At 35.4% G+C, this 21,742-nt stretch overlaps 2 protein-coding genes across 7 annotated transcripts in view; one reads left to right on the top strand and one right to left on the bottom strand.

The window, feature by feature from the left end:
* Positions 1-457: 457 nt before the first annotated feature.
* On the bottom strand, positions 458-20,067 carry LARP7 (La ribonucleoprotein 7, transcriptional regulator). 3 transcript variants are annotated; one of them, XM_045799134.1, is made up of 13 exons: positions 19,932-20,067; positions 12,807-13,010; positions 12,379-12,479; positions 12,216-12,299; positions 11,920-12,084; positions 11,734-11,827; positions 11,305-11,658; positions 11,078-11,222; positions 9,252-9,400; positions 8,306-8,424; positions 5,113-5,272; positions 4,804-4,895; positions 458-1,063 (listed from the first exon to the last, which is right to left on the bottom strand). In XM_045799134.1, the coding sequence occupies exons 2-13, from the start codon at positions 13,006-13,008 to the stop codon at positions 983-985; spliced, it is 1,746 nt and encodes a 581-aa protein (XP_045655090.1). In that variant the 5' UTR covers positions 13,009-13,010; positions 19,932-20,067; the 3' UTR covers positions 458-982. The 3 variants fall into 3 exon arrangements, with proteins under 3 accessions (XP_045655090.1, XP_045655091.1, XP_087722526.1); XM_045799135.1 differs by having other exon boundaries at positions 11,305-11,655; XM_087866400.1 differs by lacking the exon at positions 19,932-20,067 and adding an exon at positions 19,575-19,692.
* A 100-nt stretch (positions 20,068-20,167) lies between these two features.
* Positions 20,168-21,742, top strand: part of ZGRF1 (zinc finger GRF-type containing 1) — a 93,541-nt gene continuing 91,966 nt past the window's right edge. For all 4 annotated transcript variants that reach the window (XM_045799129.2, XM_045799132.2, XM_045799131.2 and 1 more), the window contains exon 1: positions 20,168-20,295. The gene's annotated coding sequence lies outside the window, so the exon portion shown is untranslated. The remainder of the gene's footprint in view (positions 20,296-21,742) is intronic.

Genomic DNA, 21,742 nt, shown 5'->3' with positions numbered 1-21,742 from the left:
TTGCTAGATACCTATTTTTACTAGTAATAAGCTACTGTCACCCCAAGCAGTGAGGTAGCCAATTTCCTCAAATCCTTGGCCCACAGAAGTAACTAGTTTCCTGACTTTGGGTCTTCCACAATGCACAGAAAGGGCACCAAATTAGGCCTACTTCTGGACAAAGCTGATGGAACTACAAATAGTTTGTAGCCCGAGGAAATAAACCCCTTGGCTGTCCAGAGTATGTTTTTCATATTCTGATAGGGGATTAAGATCCAGTAATGAATACATCCTATAGGTTCAGTTCTAACACCTTAAATACTCCAGGTCTGAGATTTTTCGGAATAAAATGATAGAGTTCAGTTATGTCTAAGGCTAATTCTTAGATTTTTTTCTCCCCGTGTTCACAGCATCTGGTAATTTTTATTTTGGTTAGACAAAATAAAATGTTTAATTTCACTTATGAGAAACAAATCAATACTTTTTTAACATTTTAATTGGAAACAATTCATATGACCCATTCAGTGGAAGCTCAGATAAGCAATGTGCAATGAACAGAATGAAATATCACACATTAGTCTCCGTATAAGTCAACATGAAAAGACATCCTAGATATCTGAAAAGAAAAAAGCAAATTACAAAATAAGAAGTACAGTGAGTCCACTGTCAAGCATTTTTTTCTAAACTATGTAGTATTTTTGCAAATATCGTTTTTGTAATATAAAGACAACAAAATTAATGATAATGTTCAAAACATATTTACTAAATCACTCTGAGGTTGATTTATATGAGATAATTTCAGCAAATAAAATGTTTAATGAAAAACTGTGGTATACAATGTACTTGTCTGAAGAAAAGTCTTACAAGTTAAAGAACAAAGGTATTTCTTCTAATTAACTTAGGTTTCAGAAAAACACTATTTATTACTACCAAAATAAAATGGATTTCCTAAGAAAAGTTCAAGTATCCAGTGAAATCTTAAGAGGTGAACCAAAACTGTTTCTCAATCATATTCAGAAAATCTAATATGTTTACTTGCTTGTTGCGTTTTTGCGAGTCTAATCTTTTCAGCTTTGGTGATTAACTGCGGAGAAAGAAATTAGAAATTATAATGTATTGGATACCTAAAACAAAAAGATAATTATGAGTAAAAAAAATTTCACAACTATCAGTTTGAATAAAATTTTTTTAAAAGAGGGAAAGGTAGACGAATCAGATAAATGAAGCTTAGCCCAAATATCAATTACAGAGAGAACTGTTTAGGATTATGGTTTATTAAGTATAATAGATATTAAATCTAAGAATTACTATAACACTCCCGCTTTCCTTCCACATCACTAAGAATTTTTGAATTAAAAACAGCCACTCCATGCTGGCAATTTTTAACCTTTTAGGAGGATTTAGCACACACATTTGTTGGCTGTTTCATATCCCCCTGGGCTTGAGTGTTAATTATTTGAATAATCATTATTTGAATGAGACAGTATATTTTGCGCTGAGTACTACACAAAAGTTTGCTTACAAATTTGGAAATCAAAATATTTCAACTATGGATCTGCTATTAAGAATACTTATTATTTATTATACCCTTATATAAATACTTTAATATTTTATTTTCGTTTTTAAAATTTTAAAAAAAGATTTTATTTTTAAGTAATCTCTATACCCATGTGGGGGCTTGAACTCACAACTCCAAGATTAAGAATCACACATTCCACTGACTGAGCCAGTCAGGTGCCCCTTTAATATTTTTAAAGAAGGCAAATGAAATTATGTAGAATGTAGAAGACCATTTAAGATGGCTAAATATTCCAAAAGTTTTCTTGATGTAAAAATTTTAAATATCTTCTGTAGCTTTGGAAGAAATGAAAATCTTGTTCTCTTAAAAATACAGATTCTAGTAAGTATTCACTAGAGTTTCATTAGTGTTTGGTGACTGTGGCCATTGGCAGGAAGTCACTTTTATTTATTTATTTTTTAGTTTCTTAAAATGTTTACTAAATTATTAAAAGTTTACTTAAAAGTTAAAGACTGTGAGTCAGTCTACAGATAGACTGGCTGGACAAGTTAAAAAAACAAGCATTAAGAAAAAAAAAAATTCAGAAGTTGCCCAGGTCACCAAATTGTCTGTTTATGATAGAAAACAGTGACTGCCACATGAGTACCACATTCACCAAGGTCATTTCAAAGGTCTCTAGACTTCAGCAAAGTCAGAATCAGGGCTTGCAAGTACAGGTTTATGGGATATATTTAAGGTCTGGTTACTTTGGAAACGAAAATAGGGGGACCCTGTATTTGTTGTTATTCTAGGGAGTCACTTTAAGATTAAACTAAAAGCCTATTCATCAGTGAAGTGAGTCAAAATTTAAGTAATTTATAACTCTGTTCACAGATTTTGTGAATTCTGTCTTTACCTGCTGAATATCTGACTACTGGTAATTTGTAGAGAAAAGACCTTGTTGATAAAAACATTTCAAATATGCTTTAAAAGATAAAGACAAATGAGAGAAGACTCACTCTGTCTCCAGTAGCTGTTATCTAATTTTACCAATGTGCTCAGAGTGATAGGGAAGACTACAAAGGCTGGGTCTAGCAAGAATGAGAGAGACCCTATCTGGCAGATACTTCCTTCATCTTACTGATCTTTTGTGAGAGATCTTTACCACACTTGATTTTTATATGTAAAAATACCATATGTAGAAAATAACTTTTTCCTTCACCTATTCCTCTTTTTTGTCTTTTAATTCTGTATAAACTGATTGGGGCTTAGGAAACTGTCCCCAGTCTCCTGCTTCATAAGGTGAAAATTAAGAACCAGGATTTGATTTCAGTCCTTTTCTTTAATTCAATTATGGACCAAGTAATAGAATATTACTGTGGAAATGCTGAGCTGTCATGAGCAAACTGCTAATGTCATACTTCTGGCTGCTAAATTTTTTTCTAAATATTTAACTTCCTTTAATAAGGTGCTTACTCCCAGGATTCTAGCTATAATGGCCTCCTTCCCTTCAAGGCTTCTGCAGTTTCTGCTTCCTGTGCCTGGAAAGATGTGCCTTTAAACTCTCCCGCTTGCTTGGTCACTTTCCTAAGATCTGTCTTAATGTCACTTTCACAGAGAACTTCCCAGACAACCTTACCTGATGGAAAGCTATCTCATGATATCCTTTAATTTGATTATTCTACACAGCACCTGTCATCACCTAACCTAAATTGTTCCTCTGTAAACTTCATAAAAACAGGGACTTTTGTTACTCGTGGCTCTACCTCCAGTTCCTAGAATAGTGGGCAACAAAAATGACCACTCAAAAAACATTAATTAAATGAATTATCAAAAAAGTCGACTGACTTACTAATTGCCTCCTCTGAAAAGCCTGTACAATACCCACTTTGTGTGGTACCTTATTTTCACTTTGTGACAGAAGCCAACTAGCTACTTTCATAGTTTCCGCTAGGATCCTAGATTGTTTATGAAACTAATCATGCTAAAAAAAAGCTTGGTCATGCAAGAGATAAATGAATTCAGAAAACAACTTTCCAACTGAATAGAGCTACAACATTGTGTTCCAACCCAATTTATGAAACTCCCTAGTCAGTGTTTATTTCCTCCCCTTAAATTTATGGAGGTCCGATCTTTCTGGAAAACAAAATGACTAACTCCTACTTTTAAAAACATATACAACTTAAATGAAACTTCACACCAATTAGAAGGATAACTATTACTTAACAAAGTGATTTGGTTTTAGTTGTGAGTTCTGGATCAATGATTTTAACATTTAAATAATCTCAAGCAGGCTTTGAAATTAACACCTCATAGACGTGAAAGAGTCTTTAGGGAGGAAGGAGGTCTTCCCACATTTCAGCAAATTCAGTCTGTATTCATGCAAACAGATTAACAAAGAACAGTAGGAAACCTCCCCCCAAATAATCTTAAATTCTAGTGAATCCTAGGCAATGCAAGGCTGATGAAAAAGCACTTGATTTTTATTTAATAAAACAAAGGAACTATATAAATAGAATCCCAAATCAACAAACCTGAACTACAGAAGGATGATTTCAAGTGCTAACGAATCATAGAAGAATGCTTAACTTTTCATATTTTTATCTTCTAATACGCATTTAAAAATTTTGATAATAGTATTAGTTTTTATGTGTCCTAACTTGTCCTAAAAGCACGTAAGATGTACTAATCTTTACACGTATAATTTGTTTTAAAAGCATAAACGTGACAGCTCACAAGCAACAATAAGTATGATAAATTACTCACTGCCCTTTAAAACAAAATTACTGAGAGTCTTGCTTTAAATTATTTAATGTATTTAAGCTTATCGCCTTCACTTGTTGAGTATTCTAGAGGAAAAAGGAATAAAGCTTATCATTGCTACAGCAAACCTTATGCATAAAGTTTACCAATATTATCTGTGGAGGCTCATATCTTTAAAAACTACACTCTTAAACACATTGTGTTTTACCATTAAGACAATCTTTAAATAATCATTTAGTATCAAACTATAAAACACAGAAGCTAGAAATCAGTACTGTTTAAATTAAATTGCCACCACTAGTTACAATAGAACAGAAAACAAGAAGACTCTAAATTATATCCTTACGGGGAAAACAATTCTAATTTCATGTATTTCAAAATCTGGAAAAACAAGTATTCTCTCACAATCTAAAATGCAGTATATACCATGTAAAATTTTGTCGTGTCTAGCAAAACCAAAGTTATTTTAGGGGTACACGTTACTGACTTTCAGAAAACTTCAATGGAATGTTGAATTTAGGCTACCAAAGAAGGACAACAACAAACACCAAAAATTGAATTACCTTCTCAGTGCCTCTTTTCTTTTCACGAGGCTGATTAAGTTTGGCCTGCCTATCTACCAAAATCTTCTGCCAATACCTCTGCTCATGGTCACCTTAAAAACAAAAACAATGATCACTGATAATATGAAAAAACATATTCAAGGCATTAATCACATTTCAATAAAAAAACTTTAGCTGAGTATATTTAATACTACTTTATGTGTATCAGAATATGAAAAGAAAACTAGTTTTAGTAGCCAAACTCGGCAAATATAATACTATCACCCCTAAATAAGAGTTATTAAAAAAGAGGATTCTATGAATTTTTACCAGAAAGGATCTCGAGGTTCCAGCAGTGTTTCTTTTTAATTTCTGCATATGCGCTTATTACTGCTCGAGCATCCTCAGGAGTTCTAAATCTAGCATGGCACTCTGTATCTCCTTCTAGCAAATCAACGTAAACAACTTCTGAGATTGCTGCCAAAGTATCCTGTATTAGAATTGAAAAAGACTTTAAATAAATAAATAATTAAAATGTTTCACAATAATTCTAAAATTATTCCCATGGTTGTGCCAGAATGTACTATATAAAAAAAACCATATACAGTTTAAAATGAGTAACTAACCTACGTTAAACATTTCTTCTAAAATATACACAACTATTTTCTTTTAATGATTTTTTGTTTTTAACTAATCTCTAACATCTGATGTGGAGCTCGAACTCAAAACCCTAAGATCATGAGCCCTACACTCCATTGACTGAGTCAGCAAGGCACACGTAAAACACAAATACTCTTAAAAACTGACTTCAACAACGTTGGGAACTTTGACCATAACTTACTTTTAATCAAGCACAATCCTAAAATATTAGCTAGAATGGGAACACTGCACAAGGACAACAGATTTGTAGGGCAGAATGTACAAGTAATTTCCCCAATCCCCGAAAAACAAGAAGAGGGTTCCATGTCCTGGTGTAGTTACAATAATGAATAAAAATAAAAAACAAAAAACCCACAATAGGTTGGTGGACAAGGTGTTTAGGCTCATCTGTAGAAAATCACTTATGATGTAAAATGCATGAAAAAAACATTCAACTTTTTCGAACTCATAAAAAGGTTTCCTGGGAACCTACAAAAATCCTAGGTTCCGGCTATAGGAATATAGTTCAAGAGCTCATAGTTTCTGATGAAATACTTAAACAATCTCCTTGGAACAAGTAGTGGGCACACAGCAAGGAAAAGTTTTACCTATAATGCCTGCTGTGAGGGCAAATTAACAAGATTCCTGCATTTCTAATCATTTTTTCCCAGCATGTTCTGAGGTGTAAACAAAGCAATTATGCAGGAATGTTACATAATTCTTCATTCATCAACTTCCATTCCGAAAGCTAAAGAAATTACTGGAGATTCCCAACCTTAAAAAAAGCGTTTTAACCCATCTGGCTTCCTTTCTTTTTGACCCAAATTTCAAGCCACAAGAAATTTAGATTACTTTTAGATACTGGATTTTTAATGTCTGAATTACAGAGAAAAACTGAGCAATATGTGAAAATATTATTTGATCATAAAATAAGAAGTTTATTAATAATAAACAATAAGCAGTAAAAACCTACAAAGCCAGGGACTAAGTCTTAACTCATCCCTACTCTTCACATACTGCCTATCTCAAAATAGGCACTTAATAAATGATTGCCAATTCAATGAAAAATATAAGTGGGGAGAAATATACTGGTCAATCCATCCCATTTCTCTATATAATTAAGTACTAAATTTAGACAAAAAGCAAGATAAATAATTGGTACCAAGTTGATGAAATCTGAATGTATTAACTGGTAGTAGTAAATTCTGTAACTGATTTATCAGATAGACTACTACAATTCAAAAGGTATTTACCACATATACATTACAATTTTAGGCTAATCTCATGACTAAAAACCCTTCTTTAAAAGACAAATTAGCCTGGTAATCAAAAGGGTAAGTCAGACAGCAGTAACCATCATTATAACTCAGTTTTTGTGCCAGGAAAATATAAGTAACTACTAACTTGATTTTATGATTTTGATGATGATAAATGACAAATGCTTAATTGATATACTTACCATGTAGATAATAAAAAGTCTCTGATGAATATAATTAAAGTCTATGGACAATTATTCCAAATAGCAAACTTTGCCTAATTTTATGTTTAAATCTTTTGCAACCTGACTAACCACAGCATCATTTACATCCTCGGTTTTTAATCCTTCTGACCTGAAATTCTATACTGCTACCATACTCTGAAATTCAAGCTGGTAATACCAATTTGGCATTTGCCAAATCCCTCACCAAAATCTTAAACAGAATCTAAATTTTTGTGTTAGTGACAGCTACAGGATTTTACAGGATAGAAACAGGATTTCATTCAGATACAGTGAACAACCTCATTTATGCAAGTTAAAAACTGCGACTGGTAGAAGTCTTATGCAAAATCAAAACATAGTACATGGTGACGAATGCCAGTGTAACAATTTTAAATATACTTGCTATGCCATAGGACATTTTACACGGGAATATGTCAGTAAGAAAGAAATACTGTTGGGTTGGTACAAAAGGTTGTTCGAAGATAAAATATGTTAAGTAAAAAAACATTGTAGAGCAGTAATGTAATAATTTGTAAATTACGTAAAACTCTATTTCCACACCCATACAAAATTTTTGTAGCTTTTCAAAATATTTTAACTTTTCTGTAATTGTTTCACATTTTTAAAACAGCACAAACTGAAAATAACAAAAACATTACAAAAAATAAAATTAACAAAAGCCCTTTTCTCCAAAAATCCTGCGAGAATTCTCCCAGGAAAAAATTTCAATTTCTAAGAGGACTAACAGACAAAACAGTTTATGTTAAGTTAAAAGTAAGTATATTATCCCTTTTATATGAAAATAGTTGACTTTTTTAAGTCACAAAATCTTTCAGGAATCTATTGAAAGCTAAGAGTTCTAATGAAAAAAAAATTACAAACTCTTTAGTTTGCTACAAAAATCAGACGACAGCAGATGACTAAAAGTTCAAAATAATTTCAGATGAACTCGATTAAATCTTTAAAACGTTTTCACATGAAGTATTTTTTAAACCCATTTTCTCTGAAAACAGATAACGTCAGTCCTCTAAATAAGTAATATTCAGACAGCACCATACTATTTTTATTCTTTTAAGTTATAATGGCCACAGTAAGGCTTGCTCATTCAACTACACAATAATCAACCATTAAGGGCACCAAGAAAAATAAGCACAAAGTGCAGTTCTATAGAAGGATGTTAACTGTACTTGTTGCAAATCTGATCCAGTGAAGAATTTCGGACTTCAGATTTTGCTTCAAGTCAAACACAAGAGTTACTGTGGAATCAAATCCTACAAGTATTTTTCCACAGAGGAATAAAACCTAATTTGATTTGGTTTGTTTTCTATAAGGCAAAAGATTTTCACACGGGGACATTTTAAAGGGGAAAGAGCAACAACTACCCTTGACACACAAAAACATTACCCTGACTTGTTTTCTGCCAGGTAGAGGCTCAGTGCTAATGATCTTCACAATCACGCCACTCACAAACTGAGGTCCTGCAGCATTAACTTTTTCCTGGGGACAACTCTCTTCACTCTTTGCTGTTGATTTGAAAAGGAAAGACCAGAAATAAGCCTCTTACACTTAACACTTAGTAGGCCCACTTGGGAATAACAATGACTTCTTAGGCTGATTTAAATAATTAATTCAAATTTACTTGATTTAAATTTAATTGTAAAATAATTAAAGTAATTTAGTAAGTTATGCTGGATGCCATACTGCTTATGGCAGATTACCATGAAATAAAATACCAAAACTTTAATCACTCTAATTGAAAAGTGTTGTTAGAGGAACACAGGTAAAACCTTAAACAAACAAAAAAACTGGGCCCCCTTTCCCTTAATCAAATAATAAAGTACTTTAGTTAATAAAGAAATAAACAGTAACAAAATAATATGTATTCCATAAACATTATGATTAAAATGTGAAAATTTGTATTTTTAACATAAAAGAATTCAAAATACACCTTAATATATTAGGATAAAATTACAGATGAGAAATTACAATTTTTGTTACTACAAACTTGCTCAATTTATAAAATTAGGTCCTCATTACTAAATTTGATTAAGACTGAAAACTTAAATCATACCCAATGTAGGTCTCAAACACACGACCCTGAAATCAAGAGTCACATGCTCTTCTGGGTCAGCTCCGGAAAAAAAAGATTTTGTAACCACCACTTCAAATATTCTTATAGCAAGCATAAATAGCACATCTGGACACCATGACAAATCAGTAATTGTTCTAATAACTACCACTGTATATTTAAGTATTTAAAAATTAAGGTTTATCCTATAATAATTCAGAAATAGTATGTTAGTATATAAATACAATAAAATGCTACAAAAACTATCATAGTGCTGTTTACTTTTTTCATTTTTTATCTCAGATGTAGTAGGTACGCCGTTTGTTTCCATTTTTGACTCCAATTTTATTTGGGATATTGTTTTTTTTAAAGAAGCCATGCTGGCCTTTTGCAGTGCTAAATACTCTTTTTTCAAATCCATCCATTCGCTCCTGTAATGAAAAGAATGTACTTTTGAAGTAGTGAACACAAATGAGCAAATGAAAAGTAATTATCTAAATAATATACATTCGCAGTATCTTGTAACCACTCCTCCTAACTTTTCCTTCTTTAAATACATACATTCAAATTACTTCTTGAGTCCCAAGTGATCCAGGAAATATGAAAATGGAAGGTTCCCCTGACCCAACATTCAGATTAAATGTTTTAAATTTGGCAATTCAATTCTTGAGTATGCTTCAAATGCTTTTATTTATGAAAATAAAAGCTTTGAATTAATTAACTGGTAACAATTAGTCATCTATGGAGGAATAAAGGCCGATTATAACTTAAAGATTATTTGTTAAACTGCTTCCAATTTGAGAGATAACATTCCTTAGTATTTACTTGAATCAAAAGGAATTTCTAAGAAGAAAAAAACTCCCCATGGAAGCATTTTATTTATTTACATACATTTAACATGTAGATGTTTCTTCAAACAGCTAGAGCTCCTCCAGATAGAAACACAATGCCTCTCCAGGCTCCCAAGGAGCATTCATTGTTACTCTAATCTATGCCATCAAACAAGCAGATAGGGGATTTTTTTTTCTTAAAGAGGAGGATATCTTGTGGTAATGGTCTTAGCAGTTATTATTGACATCTGTATACTTCAAAAAAAAAAAAAAGTATCCAGACCCACCCAGGATCATACATTCCCTGTGAGCTGATACATTAGAATAACAAAAAGCTCTTGTAATGATTCTCTGAGATAAAAAGGCAAAAGGAATTCAGCAGTTAAGAATAGTATAAATACAAGTGCCTGAAGTCCTTGCCTTTTAACCTTCACGGGGAGGACAGCACACTTCGGGAGTACAATTGAAAAAAGAAAAACTTTCTTCCTAAAGGTATGGCGTTTTGGTGATTTTGTTTTTTTTTTTTAATTTGGCTTCCACCCCTCGAGTGGATTGGACTCCCTTTAACTTTAACATGGAAGTACTTTCTTTGACTTTTGAAATAGTAAGTGCTTCCATGTTTTAGTAGAAGTGAACCCAAATTATTCTTCCAAATGTAATACAACAAGTTTGTTAATTTATAGAGCCCAAGGGGGAACCCTTTGCTTTAACATGGGGGTACCTGCTGTGTAAAACAAAAGTAAGTGCTTCCATGTTTCAGTGGAGGTGTCTCCAAATGGACACAATTTTATTACAAATCTTACTTTACAGGTTAAAGAATGTTCACGATTCACCTTTTTCCAAGACTGGGCTCCCCACCACTTAAACGTGGATGTACTTGCTTTGAAACTAAAAAAGTAAGTGCTTCCATGTTTTAGTGATGGTAAGTCTTACTTTTACGTTTTTGAAGTTTACAAGATTTAAGAGCGCCTCATGGAAGTGCCTCTCTGGTATATTTATATTTAAGCTGTTATCTTCTGTATCTTTTATGTTAAGGAACGCCCTCTACTTTAACATGGAGGCACTTGCTGTGACATGATAAAAATAAGTGCTTCCATGTTTTAGTGTGGTGGTTCCTTTTTATTCCTCAGTCACCTTAAACCCATCACCTGTGCAGATATTGGCCTCATGCCATGACTGTTGCTAATATGCAACTCTGTTAAATACAAATTGGAATTGCACTTTAGCAATGGTGATGGAGAGTTTCAAGTTTTCAACAGAATTGTATCATCTACTTACTTGGAGAGGACTCTTAATGGTATAACCTCTTCTCCCATTTTGTGTCTCTCTTTGTGCTTTTTCTTATGTTTCCTTTTTGCTTTTAAAAGGGATCCATCTTTTACATCTCCAGTATCCTTTTCCTCTTCAGTAGAGACTTCCAAATCTTAAAATACCAAAATAAACAGTTAAGTGTAAGAAAATCCTTGTATTTATTTATCTAACATTTACCTTAAAGTTGTCAATACCTTTGTTCTCTTTGGAAATTTCTAAGTCTTCTTTTTTAATGTTGTCTTTCTGAGTTATTTTCTTTACTTTTGACCTGGGAGTTGAGTATTCTGCTTCTTCGGAGATGCTTCTCTTCCTCTTCCCTGTTCTCACTACAGGTAAGCTGGTTACTTCCTGTCTTTCCCGTTTTTTCTTTTTTTTCGAGGGTGGCTTTTGGGGTTCAGTTATCTCTACTTCTGATCCCTCAGATGTGGTCCTGGATCTTTTCACTTTACCGACGCTCTCCTTACTTGTGTCCATATTTGACTCTTTGGTCTGGATATTGTCTTCCTTCTTCATTCGGCCTTTCTTCTTCTTCTTCTTTTTCTTTTCTTCTGTAACAATATTATGATTAGTTTTCATTTTCCTTCAACTACGTTTACTTAAATATTTATATTAAATTTAATTACCTGATACTCTAAGTCCTGGAATGGGCTTATTTTTTACTGTCTTAGGAAATATACCGGGTTTTCTTGGTGCTTCTTCTGGTGGGTTGTTAAGAAACTGAAAAATCAATAAATTAAAACCTAATTTTATTACTATTTAAAACAACTTGATTTTTTTTTTTTGCTTTTCCTTTTAGGTTCTGGACCTACCTCAATAGCTTTTGCTGCTTGTTCTTTTGTTTCAAATTCTACAAAGGCAAATCCCTTTGGATCTCCAGTAGATTTATAATGTGGTATGCTTATATAAACAACATTGCCACATTTCCCAAATACTCTTTCAATCCAACTGTGATTAACATTTTTGGGAAGCAATTCCTATAATTAGAAACAAAATTAAATATAAGTACTTTTTCAAGGTCAATAAAGTTTTACTTGTAATATAAAAATATTTCTGTCATTCTTTGACTGCACTCGCCAGCTTTGAGCTTTTCTTAAAAATGGCTTACCACATACACTGTCCGTTCATCCTCATCCTTTGGTCGTTCACCCAATGGCTTTTTTCTCCTGATTCTCGTGCCTTCTAAGTCCAGCTTTGAAATGGGTACATGAGGTTAATAATCACATTTCAAACTAATATAATTGATACAATAAGTTGTAATAAATTATTACCTCCACAACAGATGAGCTTTTCAGTGCTCTGGCTATTAACTTTCCATCTGTGGTCAGTTTTTTCATTTTGTTGAAAGACACGAGGAGTGATATATCAACATCTAACAAATGCAAAAGTTAATATAGAATATAAATGTAATTAACTGCTAGACAGAGGTCAAATGTATTTTGGTAATTAAATCTGCCTCTCTAGATTTATTTGGGTAGGCATACCCATGACTTTAATCATGCATAAAAATTAAGTAATCACATTCACAAACTTTTTGGATTTGGACTCAATAATATGCCTTGTGTGAATTAAATCAATAAACACAGGCAAAACTATTATAAAATAGTAACCTCTAAGCCCAGTATTGGGCACAACTTAACCCAGACGTCAAGTGCCACATGCTGTAAATTGGTTCCACTGTACAGTGAAGTGAACTTACATCCGTCTCTGGACTTTTCTATTTGCTCTCGAAGAAATCTATCCTTGTGAAGATTTGCATCTCCAAACCAGAAGTCCACTTGCTTAGCAATATCTGCAAGCACTTGTTTAACTCGTGATCGTTTCTTTTTTTCTACTTCTTTTTTCTTTTCAGTGCTTTCTTCTTCCATTGCCTTTTCTTGATTTCCACTTTCAGTTTCCATTCCTGTTCATTGAAAAAAAAGGTAAATATTTACATCCCAAGTAATAACAGGAAAATACTCATTAGCCTTTAATTGCCTGAAAGTTTAATAGACAAAGTCTGACAAACTTTGGGGTAACACTTGGCAATTAGCTGTGGGAATTTTCATCAGCCTTGTGTTTTTTAAATTTTTTGTTCTTTTCCAGTCTCTTACCTGTTTACGTTTCATTGGCCTTGTTTTTACTTTTAAAATTACCTCCATTGTCATAAATTATAGCTTTAGTTTTTGCTGCACTTTACCAGATTGTATTCATAGAGTATCAAAATGTCTACTTGAAGTATAAGAAGAGGGGATTCAGTCATCCTCCATCTCAACAGACTCAAGAAAGGAGCAATGAAATAAGCTGATTCTCGTTTTTGATTCTTTAAATGTTTTAAGATTTTATTTATTTAATTGAATAGGTGTGGTCTTTTATTCAAGATTTAGTTGAGAGAGAAAGGAGGGGGGGGGCAGAGGTGAGAAGCAGGGCTCAATCCCAGGATCCCAGGAACATGCATGACCTGAGCGGAAGGCAGATCCTTAGCCAACTGAGCCACCCAGGTGCTCCAAGATTTTTTAAAGTAATCTCTGAGCCCAAAGTGTGCCTTGAATTTACAACCCTAAGATCAAAAGCCCCATGCTCTACTTACTGAGCCACCCAGGGTGCCCCTTAACTGTTAATTTCTGTTCACTAGAAGCAGAATTCAAGTGGTAAGCTATAGAACTGGCTTTTTCTTTCTGGGGCACATTCCCATCCCAGTGTTTATTTCTTGGACAGAAATTCCCGAGCTCTTCCTTCCTTGAGTCACTTTGCATGCCTCTTTGTTCCCTCAGCTCCAGCCATACTGGTCAACTACCTTTTTCTTAAAATTCAGCTGTCATATCTTCAACTGAGGGCCTTCTGAATTTGCTGTTCTCGAACACTTAACGCCTAGATAACATGGCTCAGTCCCTCACTTGCTGAAGTCCTGTTCAAATGTCACATCAACGAAGTACCCTACCACAGCCATATTTAAAACTGCTAATTTCTGGACAAACATTCCTTATCTCCCTTGTCTTGTTTTTTCTCATTGCACTTATTTTCCAACATTTTTGTACAATTTTATTCTTTTTCCTTTGTAGAATGTAATCAGGTTTTTGTCTGTTTTGTTTACTGATGCATTCCTATTCCCTGGCACAGAGTAGTCACTCAAAAATTGGTTGAATGAATTGTGTCATCTTCATTGAATCATTAGGGGTACATATACACAAAAAAGTAAATGAACAAAGGCTTAACATAGGGCCCAGGATGGTGCAGGCCTGCCTCAGAAAAACCCTAAACATGTATTTCCCAGGCTCCTAAAATATGGTCTTCTTGGACACAGAAGAGTTAAGACATATGGGGAGTTTTTTGTCTCCTCTGTTGCACCACAGTGGGAGCCACTCTTGGTTGGTATGCAGGCCTTGGGCCTATGCAATGAGATGACATCCAAGATTGGTGGGAAATGCTGCTAAGGCTTTTACATATCAAGGTGACCTAAAACACTGTGGCCCGTATCTATAGAAGTCACACATGTCTGTTGTAGGTAAAGAGGAGGAAAGTAGATCCAGATTAATTGCGGAGTTCGGGTAAGTGCTGGGGCTCCAGGTGAGATGAAGAAGTCTGCCTTGTATCCTCCTCCTTTTTTTTTTTTTTTTTAAATATTTTACTTATTTATTTGTCATATTTGTCAGAGAGAGTGAGCAAGCACAAGCAGGGGGAGCAGCAGGCAGAAGGAAAAGCAGGCAGAGGGAGAAACGCTCCCCGCTGAGCAAGGAGCCTGATGATGATCCAGGACCCTGGGATCATGACCCGAGCCTAAGGCAGACGTGGACCCACTGAGCCACCCAGGCATCCCTGCCTCATCCTCCAACACTCAGTAAACAATACCAAAGCCTATTTGTATCCCCTTCAGCCTGTGGGCCACAAACAGTTACTCCAGGAGCAATGCTGCAGAGTAACAGAAACAGAAAATGTATTTCAAAGTTACATCCAGTATGAGAGTACAAAGCCATTAATGCCATTTCTCTTCAAATCTCCAACTAAACACGCATTCTCACCATTCTCACCAAAATCAACCAAAGAGTATTTTGGCACTTTTAAAACACGCTGCAGTTGATTAACCAAGTGCCAATTTTGAAAATATGCAAGTAAAGTACTCATTGAAATGCATATAAAATGGAGCTACTCGTCCGAATCAATCATTCAAAAAAAACAGTCAGGTGCCATTTAGTGCTGAATAACCACATTCGTCACCCCATATTCTCCCTTCAACCCATCCTGTCAGGCTTCCCTTTCCACCATTCTAGCGAAACTGAAAACAGTGATCTCCACTGACTAATGGACCCCTCAGCAGCATCTGCAATTAAACTCCCTCCTTCAAAGTATTTTCATCATTTGGCTTCCAGAATTTTCCTTCTTCTCAATTTCCTTTTCTGGACCATCCCACTTTGCTCTACCTTTATATGCTACCCAGAACTGCATTCAGTCTTGGGCTCCCTACTTACCTACACACATACCCTTTCTGAGGGTCTCTGGCTTTAAGCTCTTTAGCTCCATGCTGATGTTTCATGAATCTCTCTTCCTCAGCGCTGACTTCTCCCATTTGCTCCCCCCATTCCAATACTCAGTTGTCCATTTGACACCTCCACTTTTTTACCTTAAGTATTTCTCTTACATAAAATGGCAAAATTGAACTCTCAAATTTTAACATACCTGTTTTTGCCCTGTTTTTCCCATCTCGGAAAACACCAATCACAATATTGGTGAAAGCCAAAAATTCTGAAATCCTCCTCCTTTTCCTCATACACCACAACAAATCCAGGAGCATATTTGTTAGCTCTACATAAAATACATCCTGAATAAGAATACTTTTTATTTTATCACAACCACTTGGTCCACGCTATCATTGTGTCTTGCCTGAACTACTGCAAGAACACTGGAACTTCCATTATCTTCCATTATCAATTCTCCAGATAGTAGCCAGAATAATCATTTAAATACGTAAATCAGAGCATATCAATGTCTTGGACAAAATCCTCCAAAGGTTTCTTACCATACTCAAAATCCAAAGTCCTTCCTGTGGCCTACTAGGCACTATTCGATCTGGCCTGGGGATATTTAACTTCATTTCTTAAAATTCTTTCCAACAGGCTCACTCCAACTATGATATACCATTCCTTTAAACATGCTAAGGCCATTCCCATTTCAAGGCCTTCGCTCTTGCTGTTCTCTTCACCCTCCCCACCACATCTGCAGGGATTACTTCTCTGTTCATTCAGGTCTCTATCTATAAATGTCACTTTCCCAGAGAGGCCTTTCTTTCACTCAATCTAAAACATTTCTGAACTGACAGTCTTAACCCTACTCATTCCATCACCACTTTGTATCCTTGTATCCTCTTGTTGCTACCTGTAATTATAATTTTAGTGTCTGTCTACCCCACTAGAATGCAAAAACTATGAAGGCAGGGACTTTAGCGTGATCACAGCCTAAACACTTCTTAAATAATTAATGTATTTAAAGGATCTCATACTGCAAAGTGTTAAGCATTTCAAGTTCTTTTGAAAGGGAGTAGGTTTACATATAAAACACAAATGGAAGCTACAAATTATCAATACAGAAGGATCCAATGCTAACTTTCCCTTCTGTAAAAACTCCAAATTATAAAGGACAGACCACCAGCTCTCCAATTCCTTTCCTTGTTACAGCCATCATCTAAGGAAATAGAGGGCAAAACTGCAGAAGTGCAGAAAGTCAAAATTTTCCTGAAATCAGATTTTTTCCATCATTCTTCCTTCATCCCCTCACCTAAGGATTATTTTTGTGACTTGGAAAATTAAGTTCTAAAACTCTTATCTAGTGTGCCTAAAATATGTCTGCAATTTGTGATCTTAATATATTCTATAACCAAATATACCTTTATATATATATATACACACACACATACACATATATACACATATATAAGTGTATATATATATATGAGGATTCTGATTAACACAAAGTAACAAGATATGGTACAATTTAACTTACCAACGCAAAGGCTGTGCGAAAATTAGGAAGTTACTTTTGTTAGTCTTGATCCTCTAAGTCTTACTTTCTCACACACTTGATAAAATGTAACATTATTACCATTTTAAAACATTTATCAATCAGTCACTAAGTCCTACCAATTCAACTTTTGAGACGGCTTTTATCTCCCTCCAATATTTTCCACGAGTGTCACTATTATATGGGAACAATTTATAAACTGTTCTAGAAGTCATTTATCCTTCTCATAAGCTGTAAACTTGTCTAAAACACGGATCTAATTTTATGATTTTGTTAAAACTTCCAACATTAAAAATTCCTTAGCACCTTTTAAAAATTTAAATGCAATTAGTTAACATACAAAGAGGTCAGTGATCCATCAGTCTTATACAATACCCAGTGCTCATTACATCACGTGCCCTCCTTAATGATGATTATCTTCTTCTAATCCATAACATGTTTCATGAGCTGGAATAACCAAATTGCTATGTTCATGGTTTCTATTTAGTATTAAACGGAATAAAAACCTGTGGTGGATCCCATAGAAGTTGAGACAGTTTGGCTGTGGAGGCTGACTGCAGGCTGATTTGTTAGTTTTGAGGAATCCCTAACTAACATTATATGTAATTATTTCATAGCCATCAATGGTCGGGATTTCTTGATGGTGAGACTGAAGCACGTAATGCACAGACTCATGTCCCCCTGCCTAGGGGTGAGTCATATGGTCCAGGCCTTTCCAGAGCAGGAGCTTGCCTCTGCCTCTTACTCCTGGAAGCCGAGTATGAAGGCCAAGAAATTGTCATCAGAGCTGAATGAGACACCTTTAGGAGATCCAGACTTGATTTTTTCACGACCACCTTCTCCTTAGCACCTTCCTATAATACGTAAGCTTAAAAATTTTTAGAGTCAGTGACATCTAACTGGCTTCTAAGCAGGGACTTTAAACAAACAATAAAAGTACTGTGTAACAATGCCAGTTACTTTACATATATTGTTTTAAATCCTCACAATCTCAATTAGGTAGTTTCTTCCAACTTTTTTTTGTTTTGTTTTGTTTACAGAGACTTAAAGATTAAGTGAACTGGCCAAAACTAGCTGGCTAAAAACAAGCTTGGGTAAGCAAACAAGCTCCAGTTAAGTCTGGCTCCCTCATATTTGCCTACCTTTTCGTAGAACCTTTTATAGCCTGTCATGATGCATTCTACGTTCTGACTCAGATATTTTTTCTTTTTTTAAAAAATTTTTTTAAAAAGATTTTATTTATTTATTTATTTGACAGATACAGAAAGACAGCCAGCGAGAGAGGGAACACAAGCAGGGGGAGTGGGAGAGGAAGAAGCAGGCTCCCAGCAAAGCAGGGAGCCTGATGCGGAGGTCGACCCCAGGACCCTGGGATCACGTCCTGGGCTGAAGGCTTAATGACTGAGCCACCCAGGTGCCCCTCTGACTCAGATATTCTTAACCTAAAGTCCATGGAATTTTGGGCGAGTTTCAAACATTCTTGTGAATTCTGTGAAACTGTTAAAAGATAAATTTTAAACAAAGGACTTCGTATATAAATTAATACAAAATGAACACATGTCAAATATTTTATTTAAGTAATTAATCACGGAACTAGTTAAGTGTTACAAACTGGTTCCAGGAGGGGGCGTTTAGCTGGCTCAGTCAGTAGAACATGAGACTCAATCCCAGAGTCTTAAGTTCAAGGCCCATATTGGGTGTGAGGCCCACTTAAAATAAATAAATAATAAATTTAAAGATATTATATTAAAAAAAAAAACTAGTTCAAAGGAGAACTAAAATACATAAACAATCAGGAACACCGAAAGGAATTTGTCAATAGATGCAAAACTGGTTAGGGCAATAATTGCAAAACTAATTAACTGCAAGACTAATTTCCATTATAATCATTTTCTACAACTTCCACAAATGTAAAATAGCTCAATGACAATGAAAGAGATAACCTGGGAGAGTGAGATAGACAAAATATCCAGTATTTCTTTTCTTGGCCATTTCAAAGTGTTTCACAATTTCCCAACAAAATTATACGTAACATGTCTTGACATGTGCATAATCTTCCTGGGAAGCTCATCCACAGCCTTCATCGTTTTTAGAGGAAATGGTGTGGCAAAAACGTTAAGTCATTGTTTTAGTCACAGCTGACCGTTCAAGGTACCAGAACACCCCTGCTTTTTTGTGCCTTTGCTTTTTTGAATTAGTCTTGTCTTACTTGCCTTACAAGCCCCTACAAACCCCTATTCAGTTTTCAAGGCCCATGTTAAATGGCATCTTACTCTGTTGCTTTCCACCACCATGTCTCCCCTAATTTATTATCTCCTTATCCATTTTCCCTCAAGCACATCTATTAGAGCGCTCAGTACACTTCACTTGACACTTATAATTTGTTAGCTCCCTTCCGTAACTGGATTTCGATTCTTTGATGACAAAAACTAGAATCCTTAAAAAGAAAACGATCAACTTTAAAACAAGTCCTCACGTTCGCTATCGTTTGGCCGCCAAGACTCAGACCTACGAAGGCAATTTCATCCTTGTCTACGGCCCATCTCGGCACCCGTCCCTTCCCAAGTACGCAGCCAAACGCCGGGCGGGCCCCCAATCTCCCAACGCCGGACAATACGCGCCCCCAATCTCTGAAAACTGGAACTACAAGGGCTGCCAAAAACCTTTTGCGCATGCGCAGAGAACTAGGAAAAGCAAACTGATGGGTTTGCGGGAGGTGACGAAGTGAAAAAAGGACGAGAGATGATAGAACGGACTGCGTGAAAAAGGACTTAGAGGAATTGAAACCTCAGTCAACCTGAGAGACATTATCTACAGTCTACTTGGAACTTACTCCGCTCAATTCCCAAAATACTAGGCCGGTGATCGCGTCCTTCAACCTTTTCGTCTCCAGAACCTTATCCTGGCTTCCGCGTCATAAGTTGAGCGACACCGTTCTCCGGTATGCCTTGGAAAAGACGAGCACGGAGACCAAGCGTCCGTCGCTTACGTCACAGGCGTTAGCTGGCGCAGGGGGCGGGGCGTCGGATTACCCGGCTGGCCAAAGAGCCTCGCAGACAATGAAATGTTTGATTGGCGGTTTGAAAACGCCGGTTGTGGTGGGCGGGCTGAGTTTTGGGTCCTGATCTGGTGCGGTCCCGGGTTAATGACGTCACGGTCTTTCGCGGGAGAAATTCGAAAGTGGATTTTATGGACAGGTAAAGTCAATTGTTTCCCCGGAGTGAGGGTGGATAGACAAAGGGATTTAAGGGAGAGGCGGCGTCGCAGTTTAGGGCAAAGGGTTGAAAGAATCTATTCCGCCAGAAGCGGACCGTTGCTGGTGCTATATGGAACCAGGTTTGGATAGTGACAGTCACACCTTGCTCCGAATCTCTGTAAAATTGGTGCCTCCTCTTTACCGCTTTTCCCAGCCTCTACTTTGCAGTTCCCGCCTAAGTGTAAGGACCGGAGAGGGTTTTGCTGTTTGCATTTAGGACTGACAGAGGGTCAAGTCTCATTGCCATTTGGTTACACAGATTCATGGTAATTATTGGCAAATGTAATGTGGGCTTCTCTTGGTTATTTGGACTGAATGGCTTCTTAACAGGATATTGGGTTCGAGACTCTGGAACTTTTAAATCTGTGAACCATTTATAGATTCTTGTTTGTTCCAAAACAAAAAGACCAAAAACATCTCGTACTTAAAAAGAAGAATGGCTCATATTTTGTTGAGAACACCAAATTTCATATATGAATGAATAAAGCAGCGTAAGGACGTATGGGGATATATATGTTTGGGGGGTTATGTGTGCATGTCTGTGGTTATGTAATTATCACGATATATGAGGTCTCCGTACCGCTTTAAAAACTTTGTACCTTAAACTTTCACCCGTTAGAGGTGGGTCAACACTAGATATGGCCAGATGAAGACTTTCAGAAAATTTTTTTATTTTGCACTTGACTTAAATATGTCATTGTTAGCTAATACCGTTTTTCCTATTTAATGGTTAAAAAAAAAGGCTGTTGACTCCTTTGAAAGCAGGAATTAGGCCTCTTCTAAACATTTTTAAATAAAGTTAGTTTTTTTTTTTTTTAGCTAGGCTTTGTTTTATTATAATCTAATTTACCACTTAATGAGGGTATGGGTATTCACAATTCCTTTTAAGCTGTAAGTCCTGCAAGTAATATCTCTAATTTAGGAAAACAATGGGGAATTTATCTTGCAGTTCCTAAATAGAATATAAGTAATCCTAAATTAGTAAATACTGGATTACTACTCTGTATGTTGTGGTGATGTCTACTCTTCGGGATCCTGAGATTGACAAATGTTATATATAAGTAACATGCATAAAATAAAGTAGTCCAATTTTTGCCTGACATACTAGGTACTCAATAAATAGTCATGTCATATTTGTGAGTATGAGCACCAGAATTTAGACTACTTAGTTTTAAAATTTATTCTTCTCTTTTTAAGTAAACTCTATGCCCTACATGGGGCTTGAACTCATGACCTGGAGATCAAGAGTTGCATGCTCTGAGCCAGCCAGGGACCTCTAGACTACTTAGTTTTGAGTTCTGAATCTACCATTTATTTATTTTGTGATCTTGAGCAAATTACTTACTATTATATACCTCAGTTTCCTTTTTTGTAAAATAAATGTAAAA

Source organism: Ursus americanus, chromosome 13, assembly GCF_024610735.1.
Source record: "Ursus americanus isolate L20-20 chromosome 13, mUrsAme1.1.p, whole genome shotgun sequence".
In the NCBI taxonomy this organism is placed as follows: domain Eukaryota; kingdom Metazoa; phylum Chordata; class Mammalia; order Carnivora; family Ursidae; genus Ursus; species Ursus americanus.
The sequence above is the reverse complement of the archived record's forward strand: the minus strand, read 5'-3'. Positions and strand labels throughout refer to the sequence as shown.